Source organism: Onychostoma macrolepis, chromosome 18, assembly GCF_012432095.1.
Source record: "Onychostoma macrolepis isolate SWU-2019 chromosome 18, ASM1243209v1, whole genome shotgun sequence".
In the NCBI taxonomy this organism is placed as follows: Eukaryota; Metazoa; Chordata; class Actinopteri; order Cypriniformes; family Cyprinidae; genus Onychostoma; species Onychostoma macrolepis.
This window is the reverse complement of record NC_081172.1, coordinates 8,287,250-8,309,373: the sequence shown is the minus strand read 5'-3', so window position 1 is coordinate 8,309,373 and position 22,124 is coordinate 8,287,250. Positions and strand designations below refer to the sequence as shown.

At 36.0% G+C, this 22,124-nt stretch overlaps 2 protein-coding genes across 2 annotated transcripts; both read right to left on the bottom strand.

The window, feature by feature from the left end:
• Positions 1–351: 351 nt before the first annotated feature.
• meak7 (MTOR associated protein, eak-7 homolog) lies at positions 352–7,376 on the bottom strand. Its single transcript, XM_058751619.1, has 8 exons — positions 7,261–7,376; positions 6,918–7,080; positions 5,696–5,926; positions 3,346–3,490; positions 2,627–3,025; positions 2,435–2,553; positions 810–992; positions 352–724 (listed from the first exon to the last, which is right to left on the bottom strand). The coding sequence occupies exons 2-8, from the start codon at positions 7,074–7,076 to the stop codon at positions 605–607; spliced, it is 1,356 nt and encodes a 451-aa protein (XP_058607602.1). The 5' UTR covers positions 7,077–7,080; positions 7,261–7,376; the 3' UTR covers positions 352–604.
• Positions 7,377–14,955: 7,579 nt separating this feature from the next.
• On the bottom strand, positions 14,956–21,941 carry cotl1 (coactosin-like F-actin binding protein 1). The gene is made up of 4 exons (XM_058751701.1): positions 21,404–21,941; positions 21,041–21,123; positions 16,033–16,190; positions 14,956–15,856 (listed from the first exon to the last, which is right to left on the bottom strand). Exons 1-4 carry the CDS (start codon positions 21,478–21,480, stop codon positions 15,746–15,748), a joined length of 429 nt encoding a protein of 142 aa, XP_058607684.1. The 5' UTR covers positions 21,481–21,941; the 3' UTR covers positions 14,956–15,745.
• Between the last annotated feature and the right edge of the window lie 183 nt (positions 21,942–22,124).

The window sequence follows — 22,124 nt, the reverse complement described above, 5'->3', positions numbered from 1 at the left end:
GCTCCTGGATTTTGCATATTAACATAAAAACTACACTGTATAAACACCTCAGTAAGTGGTTTGCAACAGTGTGGTTTCTTCTATATCTACATTAGTGTAAAAGCACAAACCAAACCAAACACTGAAATGAAATACTACTGGTTTGATCTGCACATTTTTTTAGTGCTGGACAACGATTAATCGTGATTAATTGCATCCAAAATAAAAGTTTTTGTGTACATAATATATGTATGTGTACAGTGTATTTTTTTTTTTTTTGTATATATATATATATATATATATATATATATATATATATATATATATATATAAAATATAAACACACACACATGCATGTATATATTTAAGAAAATATGTGATGTTTATATATTAAATATATTTATATAAAATATAAATTATATGAATTATAAATATATACATGTAAATGTAAATATTTTCTAAATATATACTGTATGTATGTGTGTCTTTATATATACATAATAAATATACACAGTACACACACATTTATTATATAAGCAAAAACTTTTATTTTAGATGCGATTAATCGTGATTAATCACGATTAATCGTTGCCCAGCACTCTCTTTTTTTTTTTACTCATCTTCCTCACTGTTCCTCATCCTCCTCAGGTTCTCGGAGGCCTTGGCTGTGCAGGGTCTTCCCTGTCATTTCCATCATGGCCTGTACTTCAGGATCTGCATCTAGTATGCTCTTCTTCTTCTCATCCTGAAAGTCAACACAAACACAATTTGAATCAAAATGCAAACTCCAAAAATACAAAATTCACTATAGTAACATTTCTATCACAGACCTGCTCCTGTTCTTCAGGTGGCTGCCCAACGGCCCACACCTCCACTGTGTCCAGTTTGAAGTCCTCGTCTCCTGAGAGCTGAGGACTGCCATATGTGGTGCAGCGTGGTCGAGCCCTACTGTGGCCGTGTCCAAAATTGCAGTCCAACCACAAACCGAAATAGCCATGCTGACCACCCATACCCTAAAAAGACAGTTAATTATGATTTTTTTTTCTTTGCTTCATAGTGTAATAAAGCTTCAAACACTGTTTAAAGGAATAGTTCACCCAAAAATGAAAATATGCTGAAAATATACTCACCCTAGGGCCATTCAAGATGTAGAAGAATTAATTTCTTCATCTGAACAGATTTGGAGAAATTTTGGATTACATCACTTGCTCACCAATGGAACCTCTGCAGTGAATGGGTGCCGTCAGAATGAGAGTCCAAACAGCTGATTAAAACATCACAATATTCCACAAGTAATCCACATGACTCCAGTCCATCAATTGATTTCTTGTGAAGTGAAAAGCTGCAGTTTGTAATAAACAAATCCCACATTAGGATGTTTTAACATCAAGCCACTGCTTTCAGCTAAAATACGAGGCCTCTATCCATTATATTCCCCTTACTCCAGGGAAAAGTCGACTCAACTGACTCAGGATAGAAATAGGTACAGATGCTGCTTACAAATGAAAGCAGTCCAAAACAGTTCTAAACAAGTATGTAAACTAAGTGTTATTATGGATTATGGACTATGGATTATGCAAAGTTAAAACACCTTAAAGGAACACTCCACTTTTTTTGGAAATAGGCTCATTCTCCAACTCCCCCAGAGTTAATAAGTTGAGTTTTACCGTTTTTGAATCCATTCAGCTGATCTCTGGATCTGGCGATAGCACTTTTAGCATAGCTTAGCATAGATCATTGAATCCGATTAGACCACTAGCATCGCGTTCAAAAATGACCAAAGAGTTTCGATATTTGTCCTATTTAAAACTTGACTCTTCTGTAGTTATATCGTGTACTAAGACCGGCAGAAAATGAAAAGTTGCGATTTTCTAGGCCAATTTGGCTAGGAACTATACTCTCATTCCGGCATAATAATCAAGGAACTTTGCTGCCGTAAAAATCGCAACTTTTCATTTTCTGCCGGTCTTAGTACACGATATAACTACAGAAGAGTCAAGTTTTAAATAGGACAAATATCGAAACTCTTTGGTCATTTTTGAATGCGATGCTACTGGTCTAATCGGATTCAATGATCTATGCTAAGCTATGCTAAAAGTGCTATCGCCAGACCCGGAGATCGGCTGAATGGATTCCAAAACGGTAAAACTCAACTCATTAACTCTGGGGGAGTTGGAGAATGAGCCTATTTCCAAAAAAAGTGGAGTGTTCCTTTAATGATGGATTTGTTTCTTACAAACATGCAGATTTTAACTTTACAAGAGGTGATGGATTGAAATCGTGTGGATTACTCTCATTCTGACGGCACCCATTCACTGCAGAGGGTGAGCAAGTGATGTAATGCTGAATTACTTCAAATTTGTTCCAAAAAAGAAACAAACTCTATGGCCTAAGGTTGAGTAAATTTTTAGCAAATTTTCATTTTTGAGTGCTATTCCTTTAAAATTGATCTCACCAAGCCATTTGGCATAGTCTGCTGGCCCTGGTTCAAGTACATGTAATGATTGTTATAGCCTGTGCAGGTGAAAACTCGCATGTATGGAAAAACAGAGAAGAGGAAGCACCTGGTATCACCTAGTGCAAAAAGAAGAAGAAACATTAATTGTGATGCGTAACACTATATATGTTTTTTTCTTTCCAAACTCACCCTGGAACTGAGGTTTGACCTCCCAGCTTTGAGACGCAAAGCCCCCGAAGATATGTCCTTTAGTGTCCTTTACCAAAATGACAGTGGGACCCCGACTTTTGCAGTTGCCCACCAGCCGGGTGAAGCTTTCCCCATGTATGTTTGTGGAGAACAGCAACCTCCAGGGGGCACTGTGTCCAGCTGGCAGCTGAGGTGAAAGGAACATCAGAAGAGGTATATTCACAAGACAACGGAGGTCACTCCAGGGAGCGTACTGACACGGAGGCAACAGAGTTGGGGGAGGACGGGAGGGCAACCCAACTCCTAGACCCTCACCAATCAGGAGCTCCAAAAACATGGCCATTGCTGGGATCCGGAACAGCCAGTCTTCCAGACAAGGAATGTCACACGTATTCTCATCTATAGAAACAACAAGAACTAATTATATTAAATAGTTCTTTTGGTGTGCACTGTATCTGTTAGTTACAGATTTGTTAACATCAACTAAAACTAAAAGTGAAATAAAAAACAATTACAGCTAAATACTAATATATTTGTGCATGTATGTGTATATGCACAAATATAAGCTATATAATCCACTTAGTATATATATATATATATATATATATATATATATATATATATATATATATTCTCACATATTATTTTTCAGTCATACTATTAATTTTTATTTGAATTTAAAACTTGTTTAAATTGTTTATTTCGTTACTGTTACAAACCTGAAGATTTTAATTCAGAGGTCAGCTGCTCTGCTAGAAGCTTAACACCTTGAGGTCCATCACCCATGCGATCTGGTTGCCAAGCTCGCAGATGCCCCCTGTGGGTTAGAGTCTGCACTGCAGCTGAAACCAGGTCCTCCACAAACTATTGAATAAACATTAAAAAAATCATATTACAATATCATAGCAGCAAGAATGATTTAGAAATTGAATTGAGATTGAATTTAATTGAGATTGTTAAATTGAGTCTGTGGGGTCTAAATGGTCATCAGGAGTCAGCAAACTAAGTGGTTTATCTGATTGTCGCTTTAATTAACAGTGTTGTTATAGTTAATTAAAGCTATTCAAAATAAATTGAAATGAAGCTAGAATATAAAAAATAGCTAAATATAAAAAGATTAACTGAAATTAAGCTTAAAAAAATTAAAAATCAAATAAAAATGACATTTTTATACAACCCAAATTATGGAAATGTTGGGACGTTTTGAATAAAATGAAAACTTAAAGACTTTCAAATCACATGAGCCAATATTTTATTCACAATAGAACATAAAGAACATAACAAATGTTTAAACGAAGAACTTTTACAATTTTATGCACAAAATGAGCTCATTTCTGAGAACATCTAGCAACTAATTAAGTTAATTGACATCAAGTCTGTAACATGATTAGATATAAAAGGGATGTCTTAGAGGCAGAGTCTCTCAGAAGTAAAGATGGGCAGAGGCTCTCCAATCTGTGAAAGAGTGCGTAAAAAGATTGTGGAATACTTTAAAAACAACGTTCCTCAACATCAAATTGCAAAAGGCTTTGCAAATCTTATCATCTACAGTGCGTAGCATCATCAAAAGATTCAGAGAAACTGGAGAAATCTCTGTGCGTAAGGGATAAGGCCGAAGACCTTTGTTGGATGCCCGTGGTCCTTGGGCCCTCAGACGACACTGCATCACTCATCGGCATGATTCTGTCATTGACATTACTAAATGGGCCCAGGAATACTTCCAGAAACCACTGTCAGTAAACACAATCCACCGTGCCATCTGCAGATGCCAACTAAAGCTCTATCAAGCAAAAAGGAAGCCATATGTGACCCTGCCTGTGAAAACCAGAAATGGCTGGTTAGACTTTTTTTTAGAAAAGTCTAAACATCTAATCCTGAGATAACGAGCCTCAAAGTTTGATTTAACCTATTAATTTCATTATCATTTCAATTTTTAACATGGTCTTATTCAGTCAGTGTTAAAGATATCAAGTTTGTATTTTCACAGAATGTTCTGTACATTATGTAGGACGATTTTATGTAGAAAACAGTCAATCTAAAAAAATGACTTTAGCTGGGTTTTCACAGGCAGGGTCACATATGTGAACATGGTCCAGAAGCGCCGTCGTGTCCTGTGGGCCAAAGCTCATTTAAAATGGACTGTTTCAAAGTGGAAAAGTATTCTATGGTCAGACGAGTCCAAATTTGACATTCTTGTTGGAAATCACGGACACCATGTCCTCTGGGCTAAGAGGAGGGAGACCTTCCAGCGTGTTATCAGCGTTCAGTTCAAAAGCCAGCATCTCTGATGGTTTGGGGTGCATAAGTGCATACGGTATGGGCAGCTTGCATGTTTTGGAAGGCACTATGAATGCTGAAAGGTATATAAAGGTTTTAGAGCAACATATGCTCCCCTCCAGACAACGACTATTTCAGGAAGGCCTTGTGTATTTCAGCAGGACACATACTGCAGCTATTACAACAGCATGGCTTCGTAGAGGAAGAGTCCGGTGCTGAACTGGCCTGCCTGCAGTCCAGATCTTTCACCTATAGACAACATTTGGTGCATCATTAAACAAAAAATGTCAAAGATGCCCACAAACTCTTCAGCAGCTGGAAACCTATATCAGGCAAGAATGGGACCAAATTCCAACACCGAAACTCATAACCTCGATGCCCAGACGTCTTCAAACTGTTTTGAAAAGAAGAGATGCTACACCATGGTAAACATGCCCCGTCCCAACTATTTTGAGACCTGTAGCAGGCATCAAATTTGAAATGAGCTCATTTTGTGCATAAAATTGTAAAATTTCTCAGTTTAAACATTTATGTTATCTGTGTTCTATTGTGAAAATATTGGCTCATGTGATTTGAAAATCTATTAGTTTTCATTTTATTCAAATTTAAAAAACATCCCAACATTTCCGTAATTTGGGTTGTAGAAATTATGAAATGACAAAATCATATAGCAAAATTACAACCAAAAATGAAATGAAAATATAAAAGTGAATGAATACTATAATAATACATAAATAATACTTAACACTGATACTGAAACACTTTGTATGATTAGATTTTGGTGTTACTTACACCTCTGATGTGCTCAGTTGTGGTAGCAGTAGCCTTTGCACTCTCAGCCATTGCCAAGACCAAAGGTGCACGTTCCTCTGCAGTTCCTCTAAGAATATCTGCCAAGAAAATCACTAGCTGCTCGTGACTTATCCCATCACCAGGGGGCACTGGCACTCCTGGATCAATGCTGTGTATGCCCTGAAATACTCTCTTTATCATTGATTCTGAGGCCATCGTTCCCATTGTCATCTGAAACAAATAAAAAGAAAACTGAAAAGTCAATCTCCATGTATGTTAAAGGGATAGTGGGAAAGACAAAAATGAAAATGGTCATTTACTCACTCTCATGTCATTCCAAAACTGTATAAGTTTCTTTATGTTGAACAAAGAAAATATTTTGAAGAATGCTGGTAATCAAACAGTTGATGGTCCCCATTGACTTCCATAGTATTTCTTTCCCTACTATAGAAGTCAATGGGGACCAACAACTGTTTGGTTCTTCAAAATATCTTATTTTGTGTTCAACATAAGAAAGAATCTTATTCAGGTTTGGAACAACATGTGGGTCAGTATATGATGACAAAATTTCCATTTTTGGGTTAAGTGTTGGCACAGACATGCAATTTAAACAACAGAAGTTTAAATGACTTGCATCAGTTCACCAGTCATAACATTTATGTTTTTAGCACATGCTTCTTTTTAGATAATTTCTTCTGCCTTTTTACAAATAATATCAGACAACATTTAAATGTTTATCCAATAACAATACCCAATTATTTATAACTGTCCCTTCCATGAGGAAGTAATTACTGTATGTGGAAAGTTTGAAAATATGTGGGCATTTTCTAAAATCAGTTCCCATGTGGTTTTTGAAACATTCAATTTAAGCCAGTGTTATTTTAGTATAACTTGGATACTATTATACAATAATATTTAAATATGTTTTATATTTTATTTTTCATTTTAATTTTAGTTATAATTTCAGTAATTCTGGTGTATGTTTTGTCATTTTTATTCATTTCTTTTTTAAGTATATAGTTTTTATATTTTTTTTGATTTCAGTGTTATTTATTTTAGTTTTAACTATAATAACCCAGGTTCAAGATGATGTCACACTGGAACACAAAATCATTAAGGACAGTGCCATGCAATCTTAATCAAACAAATGTTATCATACAGACTGCAGCAATTTAAGTATAACAGATCCAGTTCAATGTATTGTTATGTCACAGCTGTTTACCTTCAGCACGTCTAGGGATAAAACCTTCCCCGGTTTTCCATAAGAAACAGAGGGAGCATTTCCACAAAGCTTGTCGAATATCCCCTCTATAACAGGTCTCTCATCCGGACGAAAACGAGCCAGTCGTTTCTGCGCTACAACACTGTCGGCGTTCCCCATCACCCTGAAGGAGAACACGAATGAATTTAAAAATAAATGAACTAATTAATGAAATTAAGTTTCATGGGCACAACAGAATACATGGGATATGTATCCAGCTACCGACTGATACTAAGTGCTCATGGAAATTTTTCAAATACAGTGCACACTTGAGATATGAAAGACTGAAGTGGGATTTTCAGACCTGGTCAGCGGTTCAGTTTGACATTTCCACTCACGATGTAAACAAAACACAGACACACACACACACCAAAACCATTTCCTGGTTCTGCACTACATCACGCGCAGAGGACCAATGAATGGAGAGAAACTTCAAAACGCGCTGTGATTGGCTCAATCAGATCTGCGTCATCCACTGAGTGATTGTGGTTTTCCCAGAGGCAAATTAGCGGGAAATTGTATCAAAAAATAATAAGAACGAAGGATGCTATTACATTTACCATAACTAAAAAAAACACCACACGGTTAGACCTCAATGTAGCTACTTTTTCTACGGCCACTACTTTTTAATCTTAGTTTTTACATGAATATTATAATTTATTAATATTACTTATAATAAGGCAATTTTTTGTGTAATACTTTCTTTTTCATGGCAAATGCTGTCTGATTATATAGAAGGGTTTGAAGACTACACAGAGAACAAAGCATACACTGTTAAATGAACTTAATCAGGGTTTCCAAACTTTGGTCTGAGGACCAGGGGGCTGCAAGGGAGTGCTAGGGGTCCGCTGAATAATTTAAAGAAAAACTGTGTAAAATAAATAAATAAATATTTTTTAAAAAATACATAAATAAATAATACATCTACAGTACATTAAAGTAATATAGTATATATAATAATTATAATTATATTATCATAATATATATATATATATATATATATATATTATAATTTGCTCATAATTAATTAGAATTAGTTTGATATTTTTCAGTCATTGGGAATAATGTAGTGCCTCTTGTTGTCCAGAAGAGGGTAGACTAACACAGCTATTTAAAGCATCAGCTTTGTCTTCTCCGTAGGGTTTACAGATCTTTCTCAGCAGGCGATGAAAAACGCCTTTTAAGGGCATGAGATTCATGTGAGATCTGGGCGTGATGCCCGCTGACGTTCAGCAGTCTTAACCAGAAGTTTTAAAAGAAGCCGTTTAAGGACATTTCCTTAAACTGAAAGTGTTTGTTAAAAAAACAGAAATGGAAATAGTCAAATCAGTTGGGAGGGATAGTATTCACTTCGGTGCGACGAAGACCGAAAGACAGGCTATCATATGCAATGAATGAGGCGCAAAAGCTCAAGGCAACGCAAATGAATGGTCTGCGCATGCGCATCAATCATCCGCCCAGCATGGAGGCTTGTTGAACTCTGTGCTAGTGCTCAGGGCTGAGATTCTCTACTGCTGTGTGGGGGATTCCTTACTTCTCCCAAGATAGTGGAAGCTGATCATTAACTGTAAAATGTACATGCACACTTTTGTTTTATTACATGGATATATAGCGTTCTATTAACTTAAATGTTTCCTATCTCTTATCCCTTTTCTAAATCTAACCCTCAGGAAACCTTTCTTAATTTACATCTTTTTCATTTAGTATGTTTATTAAGCTGTGACTGCTCCCTGCGGTGTAGATAATAGTTTTTACAGTTCTTTTGATGCCAAAAACCAGCCACCACACAGAGAGATATTTACTATAATCTATAAATTAATATAGAGGCTATATTACATAGCTATATTATATAGCTAAAGAGGCCTCTCATAGATGCATTGGTTTTCATGCCAAGACAGTGATATTTATTACATCCTACCCTTAAACCTAACCCTAATACCTCTTAACATTAAATTTACATCAGTTCAATTAATAATTTGATTTAAGCATGATGATTTATGAGCTTTTCAAATTGTGAAGATTACTTCAAATGTCCTCACAAGTCACATTGTGACAAACATTTGAAGCATTTGTAATAATGCATAATGAGAATTGTCTTTAAATTATATTGAAAAAGCCAAGGTTTATACATAGTACAGGTCACAGAGCATGTGGACTACTATATGAAGTTAACATGATGGGTTTTTACAACCTAATTGTACATTGTCAGCATTTACAGTGCAGTCCTAATGAGCAGGTGTAAATCGCAACAATGCAGCTATTGTGCTGCAAACCAACGTGCTTACAGTTTGTGCATGCATAGGCCTGGCCTTTTTCAATTTTGTTGTTCCTGTGGAAGTTTGGTGCCAACTGAGCATGTAGAATCAAACGTGACAGCATGTGGAGAGAAGTAAAAATTCTAATTTATTTCATGAAGCATAACTAATGTGGATATTTATATACTGTAATATTTAAATACGCTGTGATGATTCCTATAACAGTCATGCCTCCTTTCTAGCTTCAATATGAGTAATATAACCCAGTCACGCATATCCCAATGTACTGTGTATATACAGTATATATTTATAAGCTCATAAATTCCCCATAGCCTAATATTTATCTTGTAATACAACCATTAAATTGCTTATTATAATGAACGTGTATTTTATTATTACTATTTAATTCATTGTATTCATGTTATGTTAGCAATTTTGCATAACACAACTATTTGCATTGAAAGGTCATATTCTGTAGCTCTGTGTATCTTTGTTAAACATGTTTCAGACACAACCCGAGAGAAACGTTACCATTTTAAACCAAAAGGTTTCTCTGGCAGTAAGAGTCACTTTTTGAGGCAGCTCCAATCTGCAAGTTGAGGCATGAGGTTTCTCTCTGTCTTTTCGGATGCTTCTTCTTTCTCCTTCCTTTATCTACCACAGCCCTATATGGTAAAAGTCTGTAGCACTCTCAGTATACAGGAAATGGTGAAAACCTTTGCACCCACGCTCATGCAAACACGCTGTGTTCTCCGTGGTACTCATTTGTGTTTATTCTTAACCATATTACTGTTATCAATGAAACACATTGTTTGATAAGAATCTAGCAAATCACTCATTAAAAAACACCCTTTGTTTATTTCTTCTTTTATTTGTCTGTCTATGTTATCTTTATTTGAATATCATCACATGCACATTAAACTACGTCAAGAGTGCCTTCAAGTGTGACTGGTGCATAGCACCTGTATCTGGTTAAAAATATCAAGGGCCCTTGTGTTTAAAAAATAGTCTTAATTATGCCCTAACTCTTGCACACTAATTTTTGTTCTCATTTTAGTATAGCTATACAATATAATACTGTATATAATATATTGACTGTTATTTTCCAGTACATATTATATGATATACTACCTTAAAATTTAAATGAACCCTTCATGAAATATGAGGTCAAATGGTTTGACAGATATTTTATTATAGGGGGTGTACATAAGATTTCCAATCAGATAGTCATAATTAAACAGCTGAATTTGTGTTTGTGTGTGACTATAAAAGCTGACCTTTTCTTTTGATCTTTGCGCTTGACCTTTCATTGCATCGTGTTTATCTCTGCATTGGATTGCAAGAAGTGGGCCTGATCAATAAATAAATAAATAACTTTGTTATCCAGCTCATTGACCCATATAGTAAAGAGCTATAGCCCAATTAAATAGACATTTCTAGTGGGCTAACACTTCAGGGAGACTGATAGATTTGTTTGGAATAATTAAACTGATCCAGATACAGAGAGAGTTTCTGGTTAGGGTGCTTATTCATTCAGTACTGAAATATTCTGTTGATACCTGGTTAATGTTTATAGTTGCATTCATGAATCCTTGCCAGTGCTGCATTCTCATGTTACCTTTGATCATTCAAAAAAAGTGTAAGATTTTTTTTAAGATACAAATTATTTTATCAAGCAAGTATGCAATAATTTGATTAGAAGTGAAAAAATAATAATAATATATATATATATATACACACACACACACACACACACACACACACACATATATATATATATATATATATATATATATATATATATAATTAGTATATAATATACATATAATAATATATATTAGTATATATTATACCTCTATCTATCTATCTATCTATCTATATATTTTTAAATAGCTCCAGAACTTTCAACACATGAGAACATTGCAAGTTGGATTGTTGGGAACACTGTTGGTGATGGGGACCCGACCATTGGCCAGCAGGTTAGTGACAATCGGAGCACTGAGCCAGGTTTGGCTGGTTGGAGTGCATCTTGTTAGCTCATGACAATGGCAGCACTGTGCCAGAGCCTGAATGGTTCACAGGAACATTGCGAAGTGACCCATTCACTCACTCTCAATGGGTGCCCCTTTCTTGCCCCAGTTAAATCCCATCTTCCTCTTCCCCCAAAGCCAGACTCAACCAAACTAACCAGCAGTCCCTCATGTCATTGTCGCTAGATTTCCTGTAGCCTTAGGCCCAGATGTAAATAAAGGTGTTTGTATTTAAACAAATTTCCCTTAGCCAGCACCTCCGAAACTTTAGAAAACTCTATAATAAGGCAAATCAGCAGATCATTGAGTAAACCCTGCCCTCCACTTGGTTTCTTCCATTCTAGCCATGAAAGGTTAACAAAACGCTGTGTTTGTTGTCGTTAGACTCCTCCTACTGACTTGACTTAACTGCCAATCAAAAAAGATTTCATGTAAAGTAGCCTTAAGCCGCTAACCATTTTTTTATATAATGTAAGAAAATTACTAATTTGGTGCGGAAAGATGTGTACAAACCATATACATACATAAAGGTTTGGAGTCTTTTTTTTTTAAAAGAAAATAATACTTTTATTCAGCAAAGATGCATTTAAAAATGAAAATTTCACTTTCTTCAGTAGCACAACAGTTCAAAAATATCAAAAGTATTTTGTACACACATTCATTTTTAAATAAATTCTCTTCTTTTGAACTTTCTTTTTATCAAAGATTACTGGAAGAATGTGCATCACTGTTATAATCGCAACTGGCAACCACAAAAATTTTAAGCAGCACAACTTTGATAATGTTTTTGAGCAGCAAATCAGTATATTAAAATGATTTCTGAAGGGTCGTTTATAATAATATAAAACAGTTATTTTAAATTGTAAAACTATTTGACAATATTACTGTTTTATGGTACTGATCAAATACATGTAAATGCAGCTTTGGTGAACACAGAGATTTCTTTCAAAAACTTTCATTGACCCTTAACATCTAAGCACTAGTGTACATTTCTCTTTTGTAATATTATACCAAAACAATCATCACATGACTTCAGTAATGTGTGTGGGGTATGAAATACGCTTGAACTGGGAGGCCTCTGGAATGCAGGAAGGATCCGAGCAGAATAGCTGGCAGTGACTTCCTTGTGAACAAGACGCCAAAGAATCTTCAGAAACATGTCCACACACACACACGCACAACATTCTTGCTCTCAAACACACATTCTGTATGACAGCGAGTTGTAGAAAAGCAAGCAAGCGAGTTGTCAGAACACGTACGCCTCTCAAAGTCCCATCAACGGGCTGGGAGCTAAAGATAAGGACTAGCCTGTCTGGCTGACTGTGTGTTTGTGTGGCTTAAACAAGACATTCTTGATGACAAGATCAATACAAAGGCCTTCCCTCTGTGTGAGGAGAGACTAATTAACATTCACATGTAATTTATCTCATTAAAGTAGTCCCCAAAGTCACTCAGCAACACCTGCTGCTCAGGCTATTCCTGCTAAGATCTGTTACAAACACACAGCTAATAGGTGCAATGCAGCTGCTAGCATGTTTAAAATGCTTTTTAGCATGTTGCTAAGTGGTTTCTAGGTGGTCAAAAAGCCCAACCACAAGTATAGATGTACTAATATTATACTAATATTATAATTCTACCACAATATATATATATATATATATATATATCTTTTGGTGCCACAATATTATAACATATAGTATAAAAATTTATATAAATTTTTAAATTTGATAAAGATTACATTTAACAGTGCTATTCGTTTATTAAGGTATTTAAAGATTAACTTTCAGTGAGTGTTAGATGATGGAAAATATACATTACCGTTCAGAAGTTTGGGGTTGGTACACTTTATATATATATGTTTTTGAAAGAAGTATATTATGCTCACCAAAGCTGCATTTATTTGATAAAAAAAATAAAAAATAAAATACAGTATAAACAGCAATAATCAGATGGTTGTTTTTTTTACATTTAGAATTTTAAATAACTTTTTCTTTATTATATTTAGACTTTATATTAACTTTTTCTATATTAATATTTTAAAGTATAATTTATTCCTGTAATGGCAAAGCGGAAATCATTCTAATATGCTGATTTGGTGCTCAAACGTTTATTATTATCATCAATGTTGCTTAATATATTCTTTCTTTTCATCATATCATATATGGGTAGTTGACAAATAAAAATTGGACTGTGCCCTTTGGTTTTTTTTTTTTTTTTTACATTTTTGCTGTCACACCATTGATACATCAACTACCCATATATATGTATATATATATATATACATATATATAAAATCTTTTGTCTTATCTGATGAAAAAAAGGATGAATGCATATATTTTTAATTTAAACAGCTGTGTAATTGAAATGGAAAAATAGGGGAAACGAGCATGTACAATTAAACAATACTGATTTATACCAATATATTAAAAAATGCCTGTCATTTTTTTGTAAAAATACATCTCTTCTATTGTTCATATCTGTAGGACAAACAGTGCAGAACGATTTACATGCCAAAGTTTAATACTAGCAATGCTAAGCTCTACTGACCCAATTTGATTTAACTATTAAGACAACACAAACATGTAGATTTTCGACAGGCCCTAATTTCAGCGTCTACATTCCTGCCTCACGTCTCTCTGTGCTACCAAAACTCAGCGTCATAAAAGCAGCCTGGAAGAAGCTTATAGATTATGGATTAAGCAATTATGCAGTTGGGCACACATCTGTTGGACAGAACGCAAGGCAGGGAGAGTAGGAAGAAAGATGGGGGAGGAGAAAAGAAGAAAAGAGGTTGCAACAGAGGGGAAAGGGGGGTGGGAAATGTTTTTGGGGGCCGTTATTGACAGGCTTTGGAGCAGAGCAGCTTGGCGTGAGGCAGCCTGACCACAGCGGTGGCCATGACAACACTGGGAGTCGCCCATAAACCCTCTGGGATTGTTAGCATTTGTGCAGAAGAGTGTTGTGACAAGCGGCTTGCATTACCTAAGTGATGAAGAGGCCAACTCATGCAAAATAGCATCAAAGTATGTTAGCTTGAACCCACCACAGGATAAAAAAATAATTAGGTAACATGACTTTTCATCTCACAATTTTGACTTTTATTCCTCATTGAATTTGGAATTGCAACATGTTAACTTGCAATCGCAAGACATGAATTATGAAAAGAAAAGTCAGAATTATAAACTTGTATATAAAAACAAATTATGAGATAAAAAGTTGCAATTACCATGGAGATTATTCCATGGTAGAGGGGAAAAAACATTGGGAATTAAGAGGGAAAAAAAAGTAAAATGCAATATATAAACTCATAATTCAGAGGGAAAAAATCTGAATTGTGAGATAACTTCAGAATACAAAAAAAATTGCAAGACAAACTCAGATTTCAGACGAAAATCAGAATTGCAAGATTTAAACTCAGAATTGCAAGAAAAATGTCAAAATGTGTCTTGCAATTTTTATTTTTTTCCTCAGAAATCTCAGTCTACATCTTACATTTTTATTTTTTTAGTTTCAACCACAGAATAAAAAAGGTAATTGGATTTTTTTTTTTAAAAAAGCAAAATTGAAAAAACAAGTCTGAATTGAGAAACTGAGAATTGTGAAAAAGTCAGAGTTGTCATTTAATTATTATTTTTTTAATCCATGGCAGAAATGGGCTACCGTATCAAAGAGTAATCACAAACGAAGCAAAATAACACACAAGGACAAAACATCTTGAAAAAAACAATTTTATTCTGACATGATTGCTTTTGTGACCATCTTATTTCTTTTCTTGGCTCGGGAGGCATTTTTATTTTAAAGGAAAAACCTCGGGTTGTGTTTTTGAAGCAAATAAAACCTACTTTTTAATAAAAAAGGAAAATGAAAAATGACATTCTTGGGTATTTTAATTTAAACCAAAATGAAGGCTACACTAGAGAAACGACTGCTCCTTGGTCGGGTGGAGAGTGCAAAACAGCCAATCAGAGCTACGAGATCCTTTAAGACTCCACCCCCTGCATGCAGATTAGCCAGTCACAGTGCAGTGTCTGCAAACACACACATACACAAATGCACACATTCCATGATGTCTTCCTCTCCATGGGAGATTGAGACAGTAAACACAGTGGTCTATTCAACAGGGAGATGAAGATTTATAATAAACCCCTTAGAAAACAATGCTGGACTCTCCATTGATTATGGAAGCGCATCACAGTGATGACAACTCTGAGCCAAAAGAAGCGTCGCCAGAAACTACAGTTACAAAAATGCCCCTGAAGAAAAAAAAAAAAAAAAAAAAAAAAAAAAGAGAACCTCATAGCACTAGTAGAGATGACTTTGAGATGATGCACAGTACAGTAGATAGATAAATCAACCATGGCCAGACTGGCAAGAGGGGTGAGGTATGTATATTTATGTTTGTTTGTCTGTGTGTATGTGTATGTCTGTGTGTGCGTGTGTGTGTATGAGATGACGTTTTCCTCTTCCTTCTCCACCAACCCTATGGAAACCCACCCCCCAAGTTCTATTCGGCCTGGGCATCGTAGTTGGCCCCGCCGGCCTTCTTCAGCTCGGTGCGGAGATAGTCCTCCTCCAGCTCTCTGGGATCACTTATCATGAACTCCTTGGCAAAGTTCTGCATGGAAAAACATACTATGAGTGATGGAGGGAAAGGCATGTTTGCATGAAAGCACCAATTTGTTTACAGTGAAAAAGACCTTGAAATCTGCTTGTCTGGGTGTGGCCAAGTTTGTAAGTCTGATTATGTTTGCATATGGCATGAGCGATGGAATCAAAGAACGCAAAACCCACCTGCACGATGTCTTTTACCAGTGTCTTGTCAGTGCTAATCTTGGCTCTTTGCAGTCCGCTGACATTTTCGCCAATCCAGGTGATGAGGGTGAATTTGGCACGCTTGCTCATGGCATCACCCGTTGTGATCCTTACAAACCCGAAGAGACGGTTGTCATCTGAGAGTCAAAGAGATAGAAATCCTTAAAACATTGTGCCATTTTCTGGACAGTTGCTTGTTTGTTTCTTTTATGACTGTGAATTGATTAAAAATGTTAAATGCATATCTATTTAAATTAATTTAATTATATATACACACACATATATATATATATATATATATATATCTATCAAAACATTTGCTGAGAAAAGCCAACTTAACTGAACATTAATCAGACTTATGAAAAGTGGCTTTGGAAGTACATTTTGTTTAGGGTTGTTCCGATTCCGATACTAGTATCGGAAATTCCACCGATACCACAAAAAAATCTGGCATCGGTATCGGCGAGTACTTGAACCCATGTACCGATCCGATACCATTTTCTTAGACAAGACCTATAGTTATGCGCGCTAGCTTTGCTTAACGCTGCAAATAGGAAATCAATTCTTCTTCGCTGCTCAGAGAGCAAACACAGGAAGTTGTGCTGTGTTGCCACAAGCAACCACTATTTAGAGCAGCGAAGAAGTACAAACGTGCTAGCACATTGCCAGTAAATCACTCGCATATGCGACTAAATCTTCACCCTGGGCGACTAAATGATGTCTAATATTAGCCACTGGCTGATAAATAATCAGATTTTACTCGCCAGTGTGTGAGTTGGAGTCTATGTATAAGTTTAGCACAGATATATTGTCACTCGCTGAACACTCTGACTGAGCGCTTCAGAGTTTCGCTCTCTGTCAAGCTATCTATTTTTCAGATCATCTGAATGGATGCGCAGCGTGAAGCGGACAACTCGCCGTCGCTTTGCTTTTTTTCTCACACGCAGAGAGAGAGTCTTTTACATATAGCGCGTCAATTCCGAATGGTATGTAAACTATATTCTTTGTTGTATTTTTCTGTCAAAATAAAGGAGCTCCTTTGGAATTCTTCAGTTTAACTGCCGGGTTCTCCGGTAGTAGGCGGAGCTAATGCGCAAACGTCAATCTCATTGGCTGGCGCTCACCTATTATCATCCCTGTTTTGATTTCAGCAAATCAGTTCGAGCCAATGCAGACAACGTGATTAATATTCATGAATCCAGCAGCTTGTTAATCCTTAGTGCGTTTATATTGTTCTTAGCAGAATTCATAGTATGATTATTATTATCTTATCAGTATTATTGATAGTTTTTTCCCCATTTTTACAGAAACACTGAATGACCAAAAAAGCACCACCACCAGTCCTAAGTTCAGTTAAAATGACTAATATGCATTCATACATGGTTACCAAGTTTTAATTCTAATTGCTAAAGTTCTATCAATAATACTTGATTATCATAATACATTTATAATGCTTGACTGACTGATATTAACAGTGTACTTTTTTCCAAACATTATATATTATATTTTTTGTTTACTCGCCAGACTATCCATCTATGGTGAAGTGCACCATAAAATAATTGTATCAATTCATACAGGGCTAGTAAGTATAGCTGTATAACCAGATACACAGTATCGGACCAGTACTCGGTATCGGCCGATACCCTGAGTCTAGGTATCGGAATCGGTATCGGGAAGGGAAAAAGGGTATCGGAACATCTCTAATTTTGTTTTTCCTGTATTGAATAACTAGGAGTACAGATAACAGACCTTTTGCCACAAATTAAACTTCCAGTACAGAATGATAAAATCCCAACAAACTACATTACAAAAAAAAAAAAAAAAAACACAGTAACATAAAAACACACAGAGAGCATTAAAAAATGAATACATTTTAAATAAATAATAATAATAGTAATAATAATGAATAATACAATTAATTTATAAAATAACCAGGACGGGGGGAGTCCTGAAAAAATAAAAATAAAATCTCTGTACGCCTTTAGTTTGTAATTATTTTAAGTCAACAAATTATTTCACTTTCGTAATCTGGCCTTTTCTAGTTAAACAGGATATTTAACAAGAAAACTGAGTGAAAAGTGAAGTGAAACAATGGCGCCTGGAGGGGAGTAGTTAAAAACAGTAAGCAGGATTCATTATGTCATCTGAAAGGGCGGTGCAAACTATTACATTTTGATAAGGCATTTTTTATTTGGAATAACATGCATCAATGAATGAAGAACAATAAAACCTGGAACATGATTTAAAGTAGATATAATCAGGTTTGATTTCATCTTGAAGCTCATATTAATGCGCTTCATTATTGTCACTCCAGTCCAGTTTAGCTGAACTTTGTCTGTTTAATAACAAGGAAGAGCTTGGATTCGACTGAACACTGTCTCCATTGTAGCAAGTGTTTTGAATCTACACTATTGCATTGTTTTCCTTTCCAGAGAAAGACGTCATGATATGAAATGAAATCTGAGAGCATCACGTGCGAGCGGTGGACAAGGTTGGGAAATTTAAGCTCTATGACATCACACGACATGAAAAACAATGAATAGAGAAAGTGGGTGAGGACAGGAGGTGATCTAGTTAACAGACTCTATTGATAAGGGTGATTTACAGTAATATTTTATCTGTAACGCTCCCCGTCTCTCTCAGCTTTACAGCTGGGCACTTCCTCACAAATGTGCTACAACTGCATTGCAGTGGCACTGGGACTAGATTCAAAGATAACATCAATTGCACTTAACTATGGCATGCCTCTGTTTAAACACTGACAGTATCAGAGAGATATTGTGCGGAAGAAAGCTCTTGTTAAACCATTCATTCAAATGTTAGTGGTGCACACCTTTGCACTTTGATCTTTATTGATCTGTGAAAATAATTTTAAAACTTCTGCTTATATGCGATAAACATATATACATTAAATATGCATGTATGCATGCATGTATAAACACACATTGTTTTTTTTTTTAAACTTGGTAACATATATTTTAATACCTATAGGCCAGTTACAAAAATGGCTGCTAGAAACCAAAGGGCATTATGCCCTTGTTCCGTCTTGTACGGTGTATAATTTACAGTGGTAAAATACAATCTTAATTGGACTTTACTGGAAAACAAATGCTCAGGTGAATTCCCTTGGCTCTACTTTAGACTGATAATATCTGGTTTTCTGTTGTTGATTAACTGGGCTTAAGGTTTAAGAAGCTAAGTCAGGGAACCATGGGTAATTCTGTCAGTTGTATTTGGCACATTGGCTGTTGAAGTTTCAAGTACAAAGTGGATGATGAATCTAAGTCACATTATAGTGACCTTTGCTGTATTTCAGCAGAACTGAAACCTCGAACAAACCACATTTAGGAAGCGAGCGGTGCTTATGTGTCAACATGCCAAGTGAACAGTGGGAAAGCATGGACTCTAGTAAAAATGAGAGTTGTTCAGACTTACTTTACGATTGCATGAAAACACGGTGACACATTGACATTTTTTGCGATGTGGCAATGCTTCCACACACTTCTACTTCCTCTTGCGTGTGTGGCACATTTCTGAAGGACTCACTTCCAGAAAGTCAGCGTTTTTGTGCTGACTACATGTGCACTGTGCTTCCAGGTTGCCAAGCTATGACGATGCAGCACAACGAAATATTTCAAATATTAATCTTTTAGGCATCACCTAAAACACAAGCTTTCGATTTGGCAAAACTTTATATGAAAAAATGTGACCTGCTCTATAATTCACTTTGAGTCACTGTGACCCAGAAACCCATTTTGAATTTTATGCAAGTTAATGGGGCAGATCACAAATGAAAGCAATATAAAACCATATTCCATAGTCAGAGATTTTCTATCACATAAAACCACATAATAAAGTTAAAATAATTAATAAAGCTACTGACTGCCACTATATATCTCTTTATAAAGCAGAAATGTTGCTACTATATTTTCATTTTGTCCTGTCCACTACAGAGTTTTAGGGAGATTGCAATGTCCATAGACTAGATTCTCCAACTACTCAAAAACCTACCAAAATAAAGAAATAAATATATTTACTGCTGGTAAATCAGTTTATGGGTGGCTATGGCACAAATTACATCTTTGCTGTTTGGATTTAAAACATAAGTAATTATTTCATAAGTCAACTTAATGACCAAAATATTCTCCATAAACAAAAGAGCTTAATATAACACACTGCTCCATATAAGAAGACATCTTTGATCATCTGTCAGAGCACAGAGCCGGAAGCCAAGGCATTGCAACACTTATACAAGTTTACATCTGCTAGTGGCTGCACAATCTACTCATGGAGACTGAACTAAGCACCACGCCCCAAATCTCTGTTCAATTAAGATGACAGAATGAGAGGCAAAAATTACATCATTTCATTCTTTCAACGGAGCTAGACCGTTATTTACAGTTATAAAAATATAGTGCACTCAGTACAACATACTACAATCGCTGTAGCTCAGCTGATCCCAAAACCACAGATACTGCATATTAGAATAGATATCAAGTCAAATTCAATGAATTCTGGTTGATTACAAATACAAATGTGTATATATTTGCTAAAATCCTCTCATCAAACTTCCCACCAGTTGCTTGGCCTCATGTCATATCATCTAGGACAAGTATGAAACCATATTTGGTATTGTCTACCTTGGAAAATGAATTACTTCCTAGTGATGTGATGTAGACTTAAAGGGACAGATCACCCCCAGAAAATGAAAGGTCTGCCATCATGTTGATTCAAACCTGTAATGTAAATGTGTTGTTGTACTCACAAAGTAAGGTTAATGCCTCGATCACCATTTACTTTTGTTTGAGTCCGTCAGTCTCGTTTAAGTCATAAGTTTGAGAAGAATATATGACATGCCTTTCATTTTTGGGTGAACTTTCCCTTTAACACTTGATTTATTTAACTACTTCGCAAAAAACCAAAAAAAAAACCAACAAAAAAAACCTCCCGACAATAAAAGCAAGTAAATCTCAGAGAATGGACTCACCTGTACACTGATTCTTGAATTCTTCGTAGTCGGACCCGTGACCACCTGGTAGAATGGTAGAGCCATCATACTTAAAAGATGCCCTTTAAAAAGCAAAATTTATATTTTAACTGTTGTCTCAAAACCTAGAGAGCAGCCTATCTGACCAAAATGCTGCCTAGGTAGGCTGCAAAATAGATTGACACACTTCCCGTGTTACAAGACCCATCCCTACATGTTGCACCACACACTGTCATTGTGTCAATTAAAACAGCATTTAATGTTTAATTTGAAAGATTCTAATTGTTGAAACAATGTAGCGAGTTCAGCCAGCACGCGCCAAACAGCATCTATGGATGTGCAATAAATCAAGGCTTCACTCACCAGCATATATCAGAGTTGTCGTCTCTCACCAGATTGTACGCTTCTCTGCAAGCCTCTTTGTCAATTCGCGTTGCCATTTCGACGATGCTAAGGGAGATAATGTATCTAAATGCAGAACAAAGCCGGGGGAACGAGAGAAATGCGGATAAATTCCAAAGTGCGACAGAGGGGCTGCTGGTGTAGCAGGGAGGTCTCTTCTCTCAGTGGGATGGAGAGGCAACTAATTTCACGACTCGATTCATTTCCTATTGCCTCTTAATGGGCGTTAGTGATATTTGTCTGTCAGCTTGTGTTCCAGTGAATCAGGGAGCTCGCGCCAGTTTCGCCTCCTCCTAATGGCCAACTTGGGTATTGAGCTACATTAAATCCACCCAGTTTTTGTACTGTCATCTAACAGTTGGTCTGAGTTACTCTGCCATCTTGTGGACCTGGGTTGAGAACAATGGGTTGCTCTTTTGTGTAATATTTGGATTGCAGACGAGAATCAGGCCTACCATTGGCGAATCATACCAAAAATATTAAATTTCACCTTAAAACATTGGTCTCAAACTCAGTTCCTGGAGGGACACAGCTATGCACAGTTTAGCTCCAACCCTAATCAAACACACCTGATTCAGCTAATCAAGGTCTTCAGGATTAATAGAAATTTCCAAGCAGTTGTGATTTGGAGCTGGTTGGAGCTAAACTCTGCAGGAATTGAGTTTGAGACCACTGCCTTAAA

Coding starts and splice junctions, on each gene's coding strand:
- meak7 (XM_058751619.1), bottom strand. CDS start 7,076: ATGGGGAACGCCGACAGTGTTGTAGCGCAGAAACGACTGGCTCGTTTT. Junction 2,554..2,626: donor GGTCAAACCTCAGTTCCAGG/GTGAGTTTGGAA, acceptor TTTTTGCACTAG/GTGATACCAGGTGCTTCCTC. Junction 993..2,434: donor AGACTATGCCAAATGGCTTG/GTGAGATCAATT, acceptor CTGTCTTTTTAG/GGTATGGGTGGTCAGCATGG.
- cotl1 (XM_058751701.1), bottom strand. CDS start 21,480: ATGGCAACGCGAATTGACAAAGAGGCTTGCAGAGAAGCGTACAATCTG. Junction 21,124..21,403: donor GACAACTCTGATATATGCTG/GTGAGTGAAGCC, acceptor TGCTTTTTAAAG/GGCATCTTTTAAGTATGATG. Junction 16,191..21,040: donor ATTCAAGAATCAGTGTACAG/GTGAGTCCATTC, acceptor TTTGACTCTCAG/ATGACAACCGTCTCTTCGGG.